General features: G+C 51.8%; 1 protein-coding gene across 4 annotated transcripts in view; it reads left to right on the forward strand.

The window, feature by feature from the left end:
• Positions 1–1,934: 1,934 nt before the first annotated feature.
• The window catches only part of HROB (homologous recombination factor with OB-fold), a 15,738-nt gene continuing 868 nt past the window's right edge, over positions 1,935–16,804 (forward strand). Inside the window, exons 1-10 of one of the 4 annotated variants that reach the window (XM_040497749.1) lie at positions 1,935–2,180; positions 3,158–3,208; positions 7,482–8,657; positions 10,080–10,163; positions 11,831–11,971; positions 12,563–12,671; positions 12,859–12,944; positions 13,291–13,416; positions 14,779–14,896; positions 16,304–16,804. The exon at positions 16,304–16,804 is cut by the window's right edge and continues 45 nt beyond it. In XM_040497749.1, the coding sequence (XP_040353683.1) occupies positions 2,178–2,180; positions 3,158–3,208; positions 7,482–8,657; positions 10,080–10,163; positions 11,831–11,971; positions 12,563–12,671; positions 12,859–12,944; positions 13,291–13,416; positions 14,779–14,896; positions 16,304–16,380 (1,971 nt within the window). In that variant the 5' untranslated portion in view covers positions 1,935–2,177 and the 3' untranslated portion in view covers positions 16,381–16,804. Of the gene's footprint in view, positions 2,181–3,157; positions 3,209–7,481; positions 8,658–10,079; positions 10,164–11,830; positions 11,972–12,562; positions 12,672–12,756; positions 12,945–13,290; positions 13,417–14,778; positions 14,897–16,303 lie in introns of those variants that run through there. The other 3 variants (XM_040497748.1, XM_040497750.1, XM_040497751.1) reach the window with 3 other exon arrangements.

Here is a 16,804-nt window from a genome sequence, read left to right on the forward strand (position 1 = left end):
ACATTTTCCCTTTGCTCCAACCACCTATCCCCAACTCCATCCAGGTTCTAACAAGAGGTGGGGCAGTAGATGGCCAAGTTCATTTAACTTAGAAAAGTGATGGAGGAGAAAATAGGATTTCCCATCAGAAGATCCACCACTAAGTGATTGTGTGACCCTCAGGGGGTCTCTTATCCCCTGGACCTCAGTTTCCTAACCTGTAAAATAATACTGGCCCCTCACTCTTCATGGGATCTTTGTGGAGACAAAATGAGCTTGTGATTAATACTGGAAGCCTCAGACTCCGGTGTGGATAGGAATTGCTATCAGTCCTCTTGGCCTTTTGGGGTCTGTGATCCCCCTTCAGCTGGAGCTGACAGAGCCTGGATGCCTGAGGGGCCCTGAGACTGGGTCTCCAGGATCATCCATAGCTGTGCCCAGGATTCCAGTAAGGAGAGGAGGTCCCAGGTCAGACGAGGCACAGAGGCTATGAAGGAATTCCCAGATTGGATGAGAGGAGTCCAGCTTTCACCTCCCATCGCCATTTTGGCTTCCATTCTGACATGTGATGGGTAAACTGGTCCATATGAAGCTATGACGGCTGTCCAGAGGTGAGGCCAGTCCAGGCCACCCTAGAGAAGATCCAAGATCACATCATTAAGAACTTGAATCAGCTACCTTCCTCCTGCCTTTTGAGTCCTCAAAACTATGCAGCTCTAGGGGCACCTGGGTAGCACTGTTGGTTAAGCCTCAGACTCTTTCTTTTTTTTTTTAAACGTTTATTTATTTTTGAGACAGAGAGAGGCAGAGCATGAACAGGGGAGGGGCAGAGAGAGAGGGAGACACAGAATCTGAAACAGGCTCCAGGCTCCGAGCTGTCAGCATAGAGCCCGACGCGGGGCTCAAACTCACAGACCGTGAGATCATGACCCGAGCCGAAGTCGGACGCTTAACTGACCGAGCCACCCAGGCGCCCCTTGCCTCAGACTCTTGATCTCAGCTCAGGTCTTGATCTCAGGGTCATGAGTTCGGGCCCCATGTTGGGCTCCAAGCTGGGTGGGAAGCCTACTTATAAATAAACAAACAAACAAACAAATGACTATGCGGCTCTCATGTCACTCCCTATAGTGACAAGCAAGAAGGAAAACAGGAGGACTGAGGACTGGCTCAGTGATAAGAGCTAACTAGCTATGCCAGCTCACTGGGACCCTGTGCATCTCTCTGCACAACTATCCTAGACTGTTTTTTGACCTATGTCTCCTTGACTTGTGAACTTGAGGGACAAGGACTCTTCTTAACGTCTCTATCTCCAGTGTTAAGCATTGTGCCAGATACACGGTAGTCATTGTGTCATTCATTCAATAATTCTATTGAGCGTTGTGCTAAGTGCTGGAGATACAAAGCTGAACAAGCCAAAGTCCCTGCCCACACGGAACTCATATTTTTTGCTTGTTTGTTGTTTGTTTGGTTTGTTTTGGTTTTGGTGCTGAAACCCGAGAGCTCATATTTTAGTGAGGAAGACACACAATAAAGATGTAAACCATGGGTGGAGGGATGTTACCTGAGAGACCAGTGACAGGGAAGATCTGAGATCTAAGCTGAAATATGAAGGGTAAAAAGAGCAAGAAGATATCTTTGCTTAATACCTACGTGTTGCAAGGATGGATGGACAGATGAATGGATAGACAGACCAATGGGGCGGATTCTGATGTGAATGAGACTCACGCTCTAGTGCCAGGTCCCTGGTGTGCTTAACTCTAGAGAGGAGGGTGTGGGCGGCACTGGGGACCCAGGATTCCCAGCCTGCTCTCCCAGAACTCCTGTTGAAGCCGCCGACCTGACCCGAGGGGCCGCTGGGGGGCGACCGAGAGCCCATTCATTTCCCTTTAAGGCCGAGGCGGAAGACTGACGGAGGAAGGGCCTTTGTGTCGGCGGGATAGAAATAGGCCAGCCCCTTTAAGAGGGCGGAGACTCGGGAGTCGCGGCCGCTTCGAAAGTGGCCTCGGGCGCTGGTGCTCGGCTTCCCGGGTTTGTCGGCCCCCGCCAGGGTCGCTGAGTAGCCTTTCTCCGACCTCGCCTCAGAGACCGTGCGGCCCGGACTCCGACGCTCCCACCGCAACCAAGACCGAGGCCCCGGCGACCCCTCGAGTCGGGGGCTTCCCGGCCACCCCCCTCTCCGGAGCCCTCCGGCCGTCGCCATGGTAATGCCGCGCCCGAGGCCGCAGAACTGCCTTCCGGCTTCCAGCCCTTCTCTCGTGCTAGCTGCAAGGCCGGCTAGGGTTTGGGTCAGAGCTTGGTGGCTTCGGGAGACCTAGGTTCTAGTCAGTGCTTGCCCGGAGACCCTTGGGAAGGTCCTCGCCACACACGTACCTCCCTCTGGGCCTCAGTTTCCCTCCTGTTGCCTTCCATCTCTTCTTGGAGAACTCCTGGTCATCCTCCCCGGTGGGCTCAAACGTCACGCCTCCAGAGCCCCCACCCCCTCCCCCTAACCCGGACACTCTGATCCTTGGACGCTTGGGGGTGGGGGTGCCTAACTGTAGCTCTTGCTTTTTTGGCAACCGGGGTTTAGGCACAGCCCGCTGCTCTTGAGTTTGACGCCAGTCTTAAGAGCTGGCCACAGTAGCCCTGCTGCCTAGAAAGAAGGAACCGTGGACTGGGACATCCTACCCTCCTGGGACGCTGGCTTTGGGCATGGGATTAGATAGAAGGAAACCACTGGTTTGGCTTTCAGAAACAAGGCCACTAGCACCGCTGGGCATGCTTGGATTTATGGTGGCCTCTCTCTTATTTGACATGGGTTCCCCAGGCCAGGTCTTTGGGATGTTGCAAAATCCTTAAGCCCATGTGCACAGCGCGGAGTCCAAAGAATGACCCAGGTTCCCTCTGGCAGCCTTCCTCTTGCCTCCTCCCCCCTCTCCCAGGGCTAATGCAGCTGGATCTGCGTGGATTATTTTACAAGAAGGGATTCTAAATCATCCAAGCCTTTAAGTAAATCCCATCTCCCCCCTCCTCATCCCTTATTCCTCCCTCAGCACTAGCAAAAAAATAAAAAATAAATAAAAATAAAAAACAGTACACCTGGTGGTCGTGTTAGAGTTGGAAAGAAGCGTAGTGAGGACAGAATGTACTTGGAAGCAGAATTTCTCCTCCAACCTCAATTGCTTTGTTTTCCTCTCAGGCATGCAGTTTGCAGAAGCTGTTTACTGTGGAAGAGGAGTTTGAAGATGAGGTAAGGAAGTGGTGATGAGGAAGAAGAGGTGATCAGAGATAGCAGAGGAGGTCTTGAGTTGTAAACACCCAGACTCAGAACATTTCGAAGCAGCCTGCCCCAGCCTCCTTTCTTTTGACATGTATAGCTTTTGTGTCTGCGAGAGGCTGAGAAAACATGAGACATGTAAACAGCCTACTTAACTGTTTTAGAAACACAAAGCCAGAGACGGGAGGTGCCTAAATGGTAAGGGCCCTGGCCTGGAAGCTATATTATGTGGATGATTCGATTCACCTTTATGATGACATACTTGAGGTGGGAAAGAAAGTTTATGGAGAGCCAGCGACAACACAGTGACTGGATGATGGGAGGCCTGAGGTCGGTCGCCAAGTGGCTATGTGAGCCAGGGAAAATTACTTCATTCTCTGGCCTTCTGTTTTCTACAGTATGAGGGATATTCTTTTGCTCCAGAGGCTCTTCCCTTCCCTCTTTCTCAGAAGATGAGGGATTAGACTGGATCGGAAGCCAGCACATTAGAATCACCCCTGCTGAGGCCCTAACACATACCAATTAAACCAGGACTTCTAGGGATGGGCCCAGGCAGGGCTATTTCTAATCTGGGGGTATAGTCAGAGATCACTGAACAAGCTAGCCATCCCCACAGCTCTCTTTCTGCTCAGATCCAATGGATATAGTTTCCTCTGGGAGGCCCAAAATTGCTACCTGAAATCCTTTTCAGAAAGAGGTAGGATTGAAGCGAGTAAAACCCAAATAGGTAAATTAACCTGCTTAAGGATACAGCACCAACAATCCGGGTGAGGTCCTTGCTTCCTGATTCCAGTCTACATATATGGAAACTATTAAGCTGCATTTATAGAGTAGAATTGCTTTACTTTATCGGCGACAAGCCATTCCAGCCTATTTTTTGTCTCCCAGCTCTGTGCTTTAAAAATCATGTTTAGGAATGGGGCGCTCAGTCAGTTAAGCATCTGACTCCAGCTCAGGTCATGATCTTACAGGTTCGTGGGTTCAAGCCCTACATCAAGCTCTGTGCTGACAGCTCAGAGCCTGGAGCCTGCTTCAGATTCTGTGTCTCTCTCTCTGCCCCTCCCCTGCTCATGCTCTGCCTCTCTCTGTCGAAAATAAACATTAAAACAAATTTTTTTTTAATCATGTTTAGTAAATAAAATAAAAATCACGTTTAGAATTTGTCCAGATGCCCAGTTTGTACCTAGTATGGTGATGAATGCTGCACCAGGGGCCCCACAGTCCTTTTCACAGTTCTTTTGAGGCTTTTGGAACCTGAGGTTTGAAAGGGAAAACAGAACTTCCTTAGACCCCTTAAAAATCAGTCTCTGGCTTTGCTCATTCACAGAAGCCCTAAGACATAGTGATAGGGGCACATATGAGTTCTAATCCTGATTCTGTGAAGGTACTTAACTTCTCTGAGTCTCCATTTCTGAATCCATAAAACAGGAATAATAATATCTATTAGGGCCATTGTGAAAATTCATTGTGAGAATTCCGGTAAAATGTTTACATGGTCCCTGGCACCCGGCATGGTTTCAGATTGTTACATGTTTTTGTTATCACTTGGAGACTTTAATTCGGTTTTTAAAAAAATTCAAAATTGCCAGCTTTGTCGAGGAGATGTGTCCTTGTCCTTGTCTTTCAGCTTTGTAGATGTGTATTTACAGGCTGCAAAAGTGGCTAAGTGCCCCACTTGGTTCTTACCAGGTGATGGTAGGACGTCTGGGCCAGCAATGGGATTAAGGATGAAGGTCTCAGGACACCTGGGTGGCTCAGTCACGAAGCGACTGACTTCAGTTCAGGTCTCATGACTCACGGTCCATGAGTTCAAGCCCCGCATCAGGCTCTGTGCTGACAGCTCAGAGCCTGGAGCCTGCTTCTGATTCTGTGTCTCCCTCCCTCTCCACCCCTTCCCCACTCATGCTCTGGCTCTCTCTGCCTCAGAAATAAATAAACATTAAAGTTTTTTTTTAAAAAGAATGAAGGTCTGTGGGGTACCTGGCCAGCTCAGTGGGTAGAGCATGTGACTCTTGATCTTGGGGTCGTGAGTTCAAGTCCTACATTGGGCATAGAGATTACTTTAAAAAAAAAAAAAAGAAGAGTGAAGGACTCTGACAGTTCAAGTTTCTGTTCCATGGCCAGTCCCTTTCCCCCTTCCCAAGGCAGATGACATCATGTCTGAGAGTGAGCTCTTTTTTTTTTTTTTTTTAATGTTTACTTATTTATTTTGAGAGAGAGAGAGACAGAGCTTGAGGGTGGGGTGGGACAGAGGGAGAGACACAGAATCCAAAGCGGGCTCCAGGCTCAGAGCTGTCAGCACAGAGTCCGACGCGGGGCTCAAACTCACAGACGTGAGATCATGACCTCAGCCAGAGTTGGAAACTCAACCGACTGAGCCACCCAGGCACCCCTGTGAGTGAGCTCTTTAGGAGAAAAGGGATCTGTTAACCTCCAGGATCATCAGGATTTTATTGCTGCTGTAATTCTAATATTGTTATTATTGCTAAATCCCATGATAGTCCTGCTAGAGTATGCTACACCCCCGATAATACACAAAGCCAGAAAAAAACCTTTCTCTGGCCCAGACACTCCAATGCAGCAGCACGGGTTGGGGGTGGAGGGGACCTTCCTGTCAGTTAAATCAGCAGTTCTAACTCAAAAACACCCTCAGAACAGGTCTGTTGCTCTCGAAGGTGTCAATCTCACCTTGCTTCCCAACTGGAATCCATACTTAATTTAACTTGCCTGAAAAGCTATATTTAACTTCTGCCTATTTTGCTGGATCCAAGGCCTCTGGCTTAGTGAAGGCTGTGTGTGTGTGTGTGTGTGTGTGTGTGTGTGTGTGTGTGGTGGAGGAGGGGGGAGGAGTGCGTTGAGAACAGGCAGCATGACCAGCTGGATAGACCCCTGTTGCACAGGCTGGACACCAGAAACCTTGTTTTCTTTAGATGGGTGTGTGGCCTTGGGTGATTGGATTCCTTTGTGCCCTGGTATGTTTGCTTCTCCTGCCACTCCCCTGACTGCCACCGCTTCCCTGTCCCCCCGAGAGAAGCTACCTGAAGACTTAGCCTTAGAATGTTTCTTGGTGTGCCTGGGTGGCTCAGTCGGTTAAGCGGCCGACTTCGGCTCAGGTCATGATTTTGTGGTCTGTGAGTTCGAGCCCCGCGTCGGGCGCTGTGCTGACAGCTCGGAGCCTGGAGCCTGTTTCAGATTCTGTGTCTCCCTCTCTCTGACCCTCCCCCGTACATGCTCTGTCTCTCTCTGTCTCAAAATAAATAAACGTTAAAAAAAAAATTTTTTTTTAAAAGAATGTTTCTTTCATTCCTTATTTCCTTTTTTTTTTTTTTAAAGATTTTATTTTTAACTAATCTCTATACACAACGTGGGGCTCGAACTTACAACCCTGAGATCTAGAGTCCCATGCTCCACCGACTGAGTTAGCCAGGCATCCCACCACCTCCAGGCTTCTACCAGAAACATTCTGGGGCACCTGGCTGGCTCAGCGGGTGGAACATGAGACTTTTTTTTTTTTTTTTTTAACATTTATTTATTTTTGAAGGAGAGAGAGACAGAGCATGAGCAGGGGAGGGGCAGAGAGAGAGAGGAAGACCTAGAATCTGAAGCAGGCTCCAGGCTCTGAGCTGTCAGCACAGAGCCTGACACGGGACTCAAACTCACAACCTGTGAGATCATGACCTGGGCTGAAGTCAGATGCTTAACCGACTGAGCCACGAGGCACCCTGTGGAGCATGGGACTCGATCTCTAGGTTGTAAATTCAAGCCCCACATTGGATATAGATATTACTTAGAAATAAAATCTTAAAAAAAAAAAAAAGTCTGGAGGTGGGCTCATGGACAAGGTCAAAGATGGTGAGAGACTCCACCGTTGCCTTTCATGGCTTGGTTTCTCACTTGCATATATCTGTGCTTATATACACGCCACATACATGAAAGTAAGAGCAAGAGTGTTCCTTTGGGGCACCTGGGTGGCTCAGTCGGTTGAGTGTCCAGCTCATATTTTTGGCTCAGTTTCACAGTTCATGAGTTCAAGCCCTGTGTTGGGCTCTGCTGACAGCACGGAGCCTGCTTGGGATTCTCTTGTCTCCCTCTCTGTCTGCCCCACCCCCCACTTATATGTGTGGGTGTGTGCTCTCTCTCTCTCTCTCTCTCTCTCTCAAAAATAAATAAACGTTAAAAAAAAGCGAGACAGAGTGTGTTTCTTGATTTCCAGATGCCAAGACCCACTATCTCTGCTTCTTTGTAGGATTTTTTATCTGCTGTGGAGGATGCAGAGAACGAGTTTGCTGGCCCACGGCCTTTGAATGCTGGATGCCTGAGACCTGTCTCTTCTAGGCCACAGGAGACCTTGCCGGCACAGTCTTCTGGGCAGCTGCCGTCATGCCCCACTGCTCCTTCAGAGGCTTTGGGCCCGTCAGCCCTGGGACTCCGCCTTCCTACCTCCAGCATGCCCAGGGCCATCAGGGACCCGCCTTCCATAGGAACAGCCCCCCTAAGGCCTGTCCCGACTTCTAGCAGCTGGACTGGTCATCAGAGACGAGTGTCCCTGCCAGAAGTGCTCAAAGAGCCAGCGAGACCCCAGACATCAGCCTCCCGCCCCCTGCTCACCTTTGAGAGCCAACAGCAGACGATTGGTGGCTTTGAGGGTCCTGAACAAGATGAATTTGATAAGGTCCTGGCAAGCATGGAGCTGGAGGGGCCTGGCGTGGAGCTGGAACTTGGAATCAGCAGTGAGGCCACGGGAATCCCGCCCACCTGGCAGCAGGAGGACTTAGCTTTGGCTAAAAAGGCTCGCGTAGCTGAGCTGAGCAGGTCTTGCCAAAAGGGGCCCACGCCTGCCTCCCACATAACGAGTGTCATGTCAGCCGACGATGAGCCCCCAGCACCTGGGGTCCACTGTAGGACTGCACAGCCCCACCTGAGACCCGGTGCCGTGAGCAACCTTCCTACCCCAACTGCCTCAACAGTTCCTGCTCAGCAACCCCACTCGGAAGCCTGCCCTCAGGGGCCCGCTCTTCGAGCGGCACAGCCTCTCCAAGCTGCTGGCCGGCCTGTTCAGAGCGGCCCGCAAAGTCCTTTCCCTGGTCAGTCATTCCAACGTCCAAATGCCTGCTTGCGTGGCAAATCTCACCTTCCTGGTCCACGAACTCCCAACTCGATCTGTTCTACTCCCTCGAGGACTATCTCTGCGTTATTTCCTCGGAGCCCCTTACAACCCCGAGCTCCAGCGGCTTCCGTCAAGTGTCCTGCCGGCACCCCAAAGAGCCCCCATTCCTCCCTGGTCCCCCAAGCAGTTCTCCAGCCACCCATAGTCACCAACCACCTGGTGCAGCTGGTCACTGCTGCCAACCGGACACCCCAGCGACCCGCCCGCACCAAAACCCGCCGCTTCCCCGGCCCCGCAGGGATCCTGCCCCACCAGGTGAGTGACAGGTTCTCGTTGGCAGAAGGGGTCCAGGACGTTGCGGGGACAAGGGGGAGAATCTGGTCCCAGAATATCTTCACTCCTGGGGGAGGGAGGGAAGGAGAAAGTGCAGATAGAGGGCTGTTTTGGTTTTTTTAATGTTTATTTTATTTGAGAGAGAAGGAGACACAGAATCCGAAGCAGGATCCTGGCTTGGATCTGTCAGCACAGAGCCTGACGCGGGCCTCGAATCCACAAACCGCGAGATTATGACCTGATCCGAAGTCGGATATTTAACCAACTGAGCCATGCAGGCACCCCAGAGAGGGGGGCTTTCCAAGTGGTAGAAGAAGTCAAAAAAAGTGGGAAGAAAGAATCAAGTGCTTGAAAAACCACAGGCGAGAGAGGTGCTTTGGCTCTGAGAACCTCACAACTTTTATTCTGTTGAGCACCTACTGTTTGCTAAGCACTAAGGCAAGGCAGATTAATTCACGTCTGTTTCCTAAGGACTTGTATGTGTTGGTCAGTTCACTTGGAACTGGGAATGCAGAGGTTAAAACAGAAGTAGTTCCAGCTCAGTGGAAGAAGCAGACGCGAACGAGGGATTAGACATAAAATGCGTAGTGTGAGTAGAGGTCATTCCCTAGGTGCAGGGGAGACACTGGACTCCTTGTGCTTACCGAGTGGGCTTTGGAGGGATGGCTAGGAGGTTAACAGGTGTGTGTAGGAAGGCTGTGCTCCGGGAGGCATGTCAGCGGTGGCAAGACCAGGAAGAGCGTGTGCGAAGGCACAGCGGCATAAGAGCAAGATGCCATCAGAGGTGCAGAGAACAGCTCACTGCGGCTGGTGTGCGGGGTCGGCGTGGGGAAGCCGGGCTGTGCTGAGAGTTTGAATTTCAGCGGTGGTGGAGGGACAGTATCCGTCAAAGCATCTTGGATCAGATCCCAGATAACGGGATTCTGCGGGTCTGATCTGGTGGTGATTGGTGTACTCCTTTTCTCACGTTTTAGGGCGGTTCAGATAATTTCTGCCTGTTCCTTGCTCTTCGCTGGCACTTTAAGGGAAATCCAAGGAGGCCATCTACCTTCCTCCTGGGCTAGATCTCTGCAGGGAAGGGTTCGGTCCCTGAGAAGGGATTTGGGGAAGGCTGCCCCTTTGCCTAGCCCAGGCCTCTCTATCCGGGTCATTGCCTCCTTCAGGAAGCCCTGGGTTTTGTTCCTGGGCCAGCTCCGGCTCCCTCACATTCCCAAAACAGTCCCCAAAGCATCTTTTTTTGAGCTGCCAACGAGGCTCCTGAGACTTCGTTAGGAGAGACGTAATATGTGTTAATTGTCCCTGATAGTTTCCTGAACTCATTATGTAACCCAGACAAGAAGCTGCAACTTGTAAATAACAGCTGCTGAGCTCGCTCTCGCCTTCTTCTTCTCTCTCCCCTTGCAGCACAGTGGGAAAAATCTGGAGGAGATCATGGTTTCCACACCCCAGACTCCGACTCATGGTGCCCTGGCTAAATTCCGGGCCGAGGTAACTGGTTCCCTGCGGATGTTCACTTCCTGGGCATCACTTAAGAGTGAGGGACATCCCTGCACGTTTTAGGAGTTGAGAAGCAGAGTCTATGCTGCTAGGCCTCCCCGCGGTGACGCACCAAAGGGCACGTGGTGAAGGCCGTTTGGGAAAGTCAGGTCTCCTGGCACAAAGTGAAGCCTGTCCTGATGCTGACCGAGGCCAGGGGTCCAGTCTTCCCTACTCCTCTAGGAAAGAAAGGCCCAGGGGAGGGGAGCGTAATAGGTATTAGGAAATTGTATCTCAGGAACCCCTCCTCTCAGGTTTCTGAGAATTGAGTGGGGAACGATCTGCCTTCATCTCGCCTCCAGTGAATTCCTCTTTGGTGGGGGAGACCCATCCTTCCTCCTCACTGGGATTCTCGTTGCCCTCCTCTGCCCTCACACCCACTTTTGCTTTTAATTCTCTAGCAGTTTTTCTCTTTGCTGTAGTTCCACAGATCTATCAGTCCGCTTCAGGTCCAAAGCAGCAAATACTCCTCTGGGTTCAAAGCATTTTTTTTTTTTTCTTTTTAACGTTTATTTTTCAGAGAGGACACAGAGTGCGGGCAGGGGAGGGTAAAGAGAGAGGGAGACACAGAATCTGAAGCAGGCTCCAGGCTCCGAGCTGTCAGCGCAGAACGCAACCCGGGGCTCGAACCCATGAACCGCGAGATCATGACCTGAGCCGAAGCCAGACGTTTAACCGACTGAGCCACCCAGGCGTTTTTTAATATGAGCATTTTTTAATATAAGAAGGTTAATAGTTAAACCAGAGGCATCCCAAATAAAATATGACTGTTTCGAAATGACTTAAGGCACTGTGAAAGCCTGTCAATGTAAGTGGGGGCTCCCTGGCCCTAAGACTTTTGGAGGCTGTTACACAAGAGACAAGCATGGATAGACCGTCTTTTGCTTCGGGACAACTAAAGTCAGGAACTGATTTAAAATTTTAAAAAAATTTTTGAGGGGCGCCTGGGTGGCGCAGTCGGTTAAGCGTCCGACTTCAGCCAGGTCACGATCTCGCGGTCCGTGAGTTCGAGCCCCGCGTCGGGCTCTGGGCTGATGGCTCAGAGCCTGGAGCCTGTTTCCGATTCTGTGTCTCCCTCTCTCTCTGCCCCTCGCCCGTTCATGCTCTGTCTCTCTCTGTCCCAAAAATAAATAAACGTTGAAAAAATAAATAAATAAAAAAAATTTTTGAGAGAGAGGGTGCAAGTGAGTGAGGGACAAAGAGAGAGAGAGAGAGAGAGGATCCCAGGAGGGGCAGAGGGAGAGAGAGAAAGAGGGGTGAGAGAGACAGTGGGGCTCACCCGAAGCGGGGCTTGTGCTCACCCAATGTGGGACTCGAACTCATGAACCGTGAGATCACGAGCTGAGTCGAAGTCAGATGCTTAACGACTGAGCCATCCAGGTGCCCTAAAATGAAATAAACAAGGAGCACCTTTGCTATTGCTGTTAAATGAAAGATGTGCTGTGCAACCAGATCTCACGTACCATTCTGAGACCTAGGGGATAAACGAAAGCAGAGACGGTGGCTACCATGTTGCAGGGAATGTGCCCTTCCCTCCCACCCCTCCATCCTGTCTTGGTCAAGGTCTGTAGCAAGGTGGGTCCATTAACACAGGCTCCCCCTCTGCTCTGTGGTGCCAGATTGTTACTAGTTCCCAGGCGTCGGTGGAGGAGGATTTTGGGCGAGGGCCCTGGCTGGCCATGAAATCTGCTCTGGGCCTGGAGGAGAGAGACCCCACCTGCTTTCTCTGTACCTATAGCATCGTCATGGTGCTGCGGAAGGTAAGGGTCCTGGGTGCTGAGATGTGCAAGAAAGACCGTTTTTACCCTTCCTACCAACCTGCTGTCCTACTCCACCTTAGGAAAGGGGCTGTCCGTTTGCTCCCTCTTACCCCAGGTCTGTCTCTGAGCAGCAGCACGGAGTCCCTTTTGGTTGTATCATCTTCCGCTCACCTAGCATTTCACCAGCATCGACAGTGTCAGGCACAGGCGGAAGCAGAAAGTGGGTTATGGCTATGTCTCTGCACATCCAGGCCCTGGATGAGGCGGGGGTAAGCACACTGTTACCCTTCGAGCTCCCTAGAGGTCAAGGGTCATATGCAGACACATTCTCGTGGCCTGCTGTGATGTAGCTCTCTATAAATACATATATGCTGGAGAAAGGAAGCAGGGGGCAGAAAGGACCTGCCAGCTTCGGGTCTGCTAGAGAGAGACAGGATGGGTCCTTCAGACGGCCCTTTTGCCCCCCACAAAAAGAGCATCACCACACCTGTACTCTCCTCCCCTCCTCCTCCCCTCCGGTTGCCCTGGTGCACTTGGGAACCTTACAGGTGGGATGTGGCTTGCTCAGCAAATGCCTCTCCTTGTAACCAGGCAGCCCTGAGGCAGCTTCCCAGGAACAAGGTCCCCAACATGGCAGTGATGATCAAGTCCCTGAGTCGGAGCACGATGGACGCCAGTGTGGTTTTCAAGGACCCCACGGGTGAGAAGTTAGGTCCTGGGGGTGTCTGATGAGTGGCCTTCGTGGAGTTCAGGAGATGAGGAGGAGTCACCCTCTTCATTTGCAGATGGGAAAATTGAGGCAGTGAGCAGCCCACTTCCCAGCCAGGGCCCAAACCAGTCACTGCGCTGTCCTTGACCCAGACTGATGGGCCGCGCGGTATTTGCAGGAGAGATGCAGGGCACGGTGCACAGGTTGCTGCTCGAGGCCCGGCAGAGTGAGCTGAAGCCTGGCTCAGTGCTGCTGCTGAAGCAGGTATGGGGGGCTCCAAATGCGGACCTCCTCTCCAACCCTCCCAACCCTGGAGAAGGCCCCTGAGTTGTCCGTCTGGCTCCCTTCCCTCCCCGGTCCCCAGGCCAGGAATGGTTGGGCTGATGCTAGACCCCGCCTCCTATTCTGTGGGGCAGATGGGGATGGGGGGGGGGGGTTGTGTTGTGTGGAGAGGAGGGTGTGGTATGTGCTTCTACAGGGTGGGGGCAGGAGCTGTTTGGGTGAGCCTGGTGCAGAAGCCAGAGAGGGAGAGGCAGGCGGGGACCAGGTGGCATGGGACAGCATCTTAGCGCCCCGTCAGGGCACTGACCTTCCCCTTCCTCGACCCCAGGTTGGAGTGTTTTCTCCTTCGCTCCGAAATCACTACCTCAACGTGACGCCCAACAACCTGGTCCATATTTACGGCCCAGATTCTGGGGATGGGAACTTCCTCAAGCCATCTCCGCCCTTCCCCAAGGTAAGAGGAGCGGGATGGAACGGGGCCCGGGAGATCCGCTTTCTGCCTGTATATTCTGGTGTCTTCCCCTCCTTCACCCTGGGGAGCAGAGGTGTGAAGGGGGCAGTTGCCCTGAGGTGAAGAGATGCCTCTGGGGACAGGGTCATCTCCTTCTGTTCCTGGTCCAGCCGCCTGCCAGATGGCACAGTAACAGGACCTAGAGCATCTGGCTTCTTGGGGATCGTGATCTGATGGCAGGCTTGAGCACTGGAGAGGATAGGAGTCACTTGAGAACTAAGCAAGTTGTGCGTCCCCCAGAGGGTGTGGCCCTCAGTAAGTGACGGAGGCTCAGATCTGCTACAGGTGGCAGAGAACAGTGAGCTACATTCCGACTGTCGGTGAGCTGGCACTTAGCCTGCATCTTCCCTCCTGGCCCCCACCTATGCTAGGTGAGGCGGCACCCACACAGAACCCAGGTGGGGACACCCCCCTTGGGAACTAAAGGAGCCCGGGGTTCCAGGCAGCTCCACTCCAGGCTAAGAGTGCAGAGCCTGGCCTTGACTTGGCACACAGTGTCCCCTCTGTGGCCACTTCCACACTTCCCGGGATCCTAGGTTGTTATCATGGCCCGGCCTGGAGGTCAGGAGACCTGGGTCATGTCCCCACTCTGCTGGTAATTTGTAACGTGACCTTGGGCAAGTCCCGTCCCTGCCCCTGCTGTTGCTTCATCTCTGAAGTGAAGGGTTAGACCTGATGACTTCTGCTCACGCTCCACCCTTGGCTCTGATGGCCTACTTCCATTTCTCTTATCTTTCCCCTTAACCTTCCACATTTTCTCAAAATCACCCTGCTTCCAAAAGATCATCTTTCTTTGTCTTTTAAGTTTCAAGATATCCATACCCCTTGACAAAAATCGAAATGGTACAGAGAATAAAGCAAAGCTTGTAACTCACTCTTCTCCGCTGCCATCCCCTAGGGCTAACCATAGTTAACAGTTTAATTACTAATTTCCACTACCTGCTCATATATCAGCTAGTGTGGGGATTATTAAAAGCTTTTTAATCCCAGGCTAACTCCTCAGCATATTTTTGAATGGCTTCTTCACTCTCTGCTCCAACTATATATAGATTTCCTAAAGCACCAGATGCCAACAAAATTAGGGAAGAAGAGTGCCCAAAAAGTGTTTTGTTTTTTTAATTACCTGCTGTTTTGGGTGTTGGGTATTTTTATCTCCCTCCCCTGGGTGACTGGCCCCTGCCACACTCCTCTGTATTGTCTTTCCTGAACCCCCACCTATTCCATTGAGGTCGTCTGGGTGGATGTGGAATTGTCCAGAGGGATATCCAGAGCACAGGCTTTGGTAACCAGGCTGTCTGTCCCCAGGACCCAGGGAGCTTCCCTGGCAGCCTCCACCATGAGACTGCGAAGTCTGGAAGAGGCCTCAGAACAGCGCGCGATGCAGAGGCAGGGGCATCCCCTGAGGAAGAACTCCCAGAAGCAGGTAAGGCAGTCAGCTCCCCAGGAGCAAAAGAGGTTCTCCTTCTATTTCCTCTTGAGTAGCACAGCCAGAAGAACCTGGCTGCGTCTTTCTCCTCCTCCTGTGAATCTTTGGGTCTTACGCAACCTTACAGAAATCGGATGTGGTGTCTTTTCTGGCCAGGCTGCAGGCCCCGAACTAACTACCAGGGTGATAGGGGCCACATAAAGCAGATACAGCGTGAGCCACAGGTCTCCCCCATTTCCAAGCCGTGTGCTTTTAGCCACAAGGAGGAGATGAACCGGCACCGTCCTTCTGCCACAGCTTGAGTCTTCCGTGGGCTGATGGCCAGACCCCAGAGGCAGGTTTCCGTATCCTGACCAAGCTCAGAGGCCCTGCAGGCGGTGCTGAGGACTCACACATCCGTGTGGGACCAGGACACAGACCCGAGAGGCCCAAATACTGGGTTAGGGTACAGCCAGCTTGTTCCTCGGGGGGCAGCATCCCCCAGATGAAGCTAGCACAATCCAAGTCTGCGCCTTGGCTTTTCAATTCCATAAATTCAACCCTGTCTGGCCTCACAGTTCATTGAGATTATGGGTAAGTGTCTCACGTTAGGGGCGCCTGACTAGCTCAGTCGGAACAGTGTACGACTCTTGATCTCAGGGTTGTGAGTTCAAGCCCCACACCAGGTGCAGAGGTTACTTAAATAAATAAATAAATCTTTAAGTGTCTCACATGAACCAATTTCTCGTTAGACCAACGGATAAACCACAGAGCCCATTTACTTATAGCCTATGAGAAGGTACTCCTTATGCCGGAATCTTCTCTGGAATGTCCTTGTAAGTAAGCTTGCTGACAAGCCAAACCATCCTCAGAAGGTCGCCGGTGGTCAGGGAGTGAGACTGAGGAGACTTGCCTGTACGATATTGTGGCTGGTGTCATGTCTCCACTGTAGGGACAGACATGCCGAGCGGACAACTACTCGTGGTGGCTGGACAGGGCCTGGAGACGCCAATACTCGTTCTTACTCTGATTCCCAGTTTCCTAGGCCCTCACTGATTGCTCATTCCCCTTCATTAAATATAGAGTTTCCCCGAACCGTCCTAATGTAGCTAGTGAGGGGCACCTTTTTTTGTTACAAATTTCAGTCCCACTTCCCCGAGTACAGGGCTGGTCACCTTAATCAAATTCTGAATGCCCCCAAACAGGCTTCTGTCCTTCCAGCAGCCATGTTTATCACATGCCCTGAGCCAGACCAGACTCGCCTCTGCAGGGGTAGTTTCCAGCCCGACTTACTCCACGGGCGGCCTGATCCAGTCCGTGGCGCGGGAGTTTTCTAGCTGGAAGCCGTGGCGCTGGCATGGGATGGAGCTTGAGTAGGCTCACCACGGGCAGGCCATTTGACCTCTTTGAACTCGGTTCTCTCAGATAAAGTGGGGATTCTAACAGGGAGCACCATGAACTGCCCCGTGAAGTATACTGTGAGGACTGGAAGGAAGGGGTGAGTACGGCGGGTGCGGCCCCGCACCCGGTACAGCACACGCTCAGTATGTGTTAGCTGCTGTGTCAGCAGTAACAGTACCAAGCTCCATTTCCAAGTTCTCAGACACAAGCACCCGTCTGAGAACTACAGTCAGGGTCAGTTACTTTCATTCCAAACGCCCGTGAATGCCCTTTGGGGAAGGGGATGATGTTGTCTCACGCTCTTGAGGTGAGAAACCAGATTAGGGAATGCTTCTGAATGATTAGGGAATGATTCTGAACACCTCAAATGGCTTTCCCCGCCTTTTTTCTCCCTCTGGCCAATGAGAGGGTAGCACTAGAGAACGTCTGTCTGCTCAAGCACTCTGGATGGAAAGAGAGGAACCACTGAGGCCCAGGCAAAGCGTCTTTCTTGACAGAACGGCCCAGGCATTTTGTCCGTACCCC

Source organism: Herpailurus yagouaroundi, unplaced genomic scaffold, assembly GCF_014898765.1.
Source record: "Herpailurus yagouaroundi ecotype Mexico unplaced genomic scaffold, PumYag 189, whole genome shotgun sequence".
Taxonomy (NCBI): domain Eukaryota; kingdom Metazoa; phylum Chordata; class Mammalia; order Carnivora; family Felidae; genus Herpailurus; species Herpailurus yagouaroundi.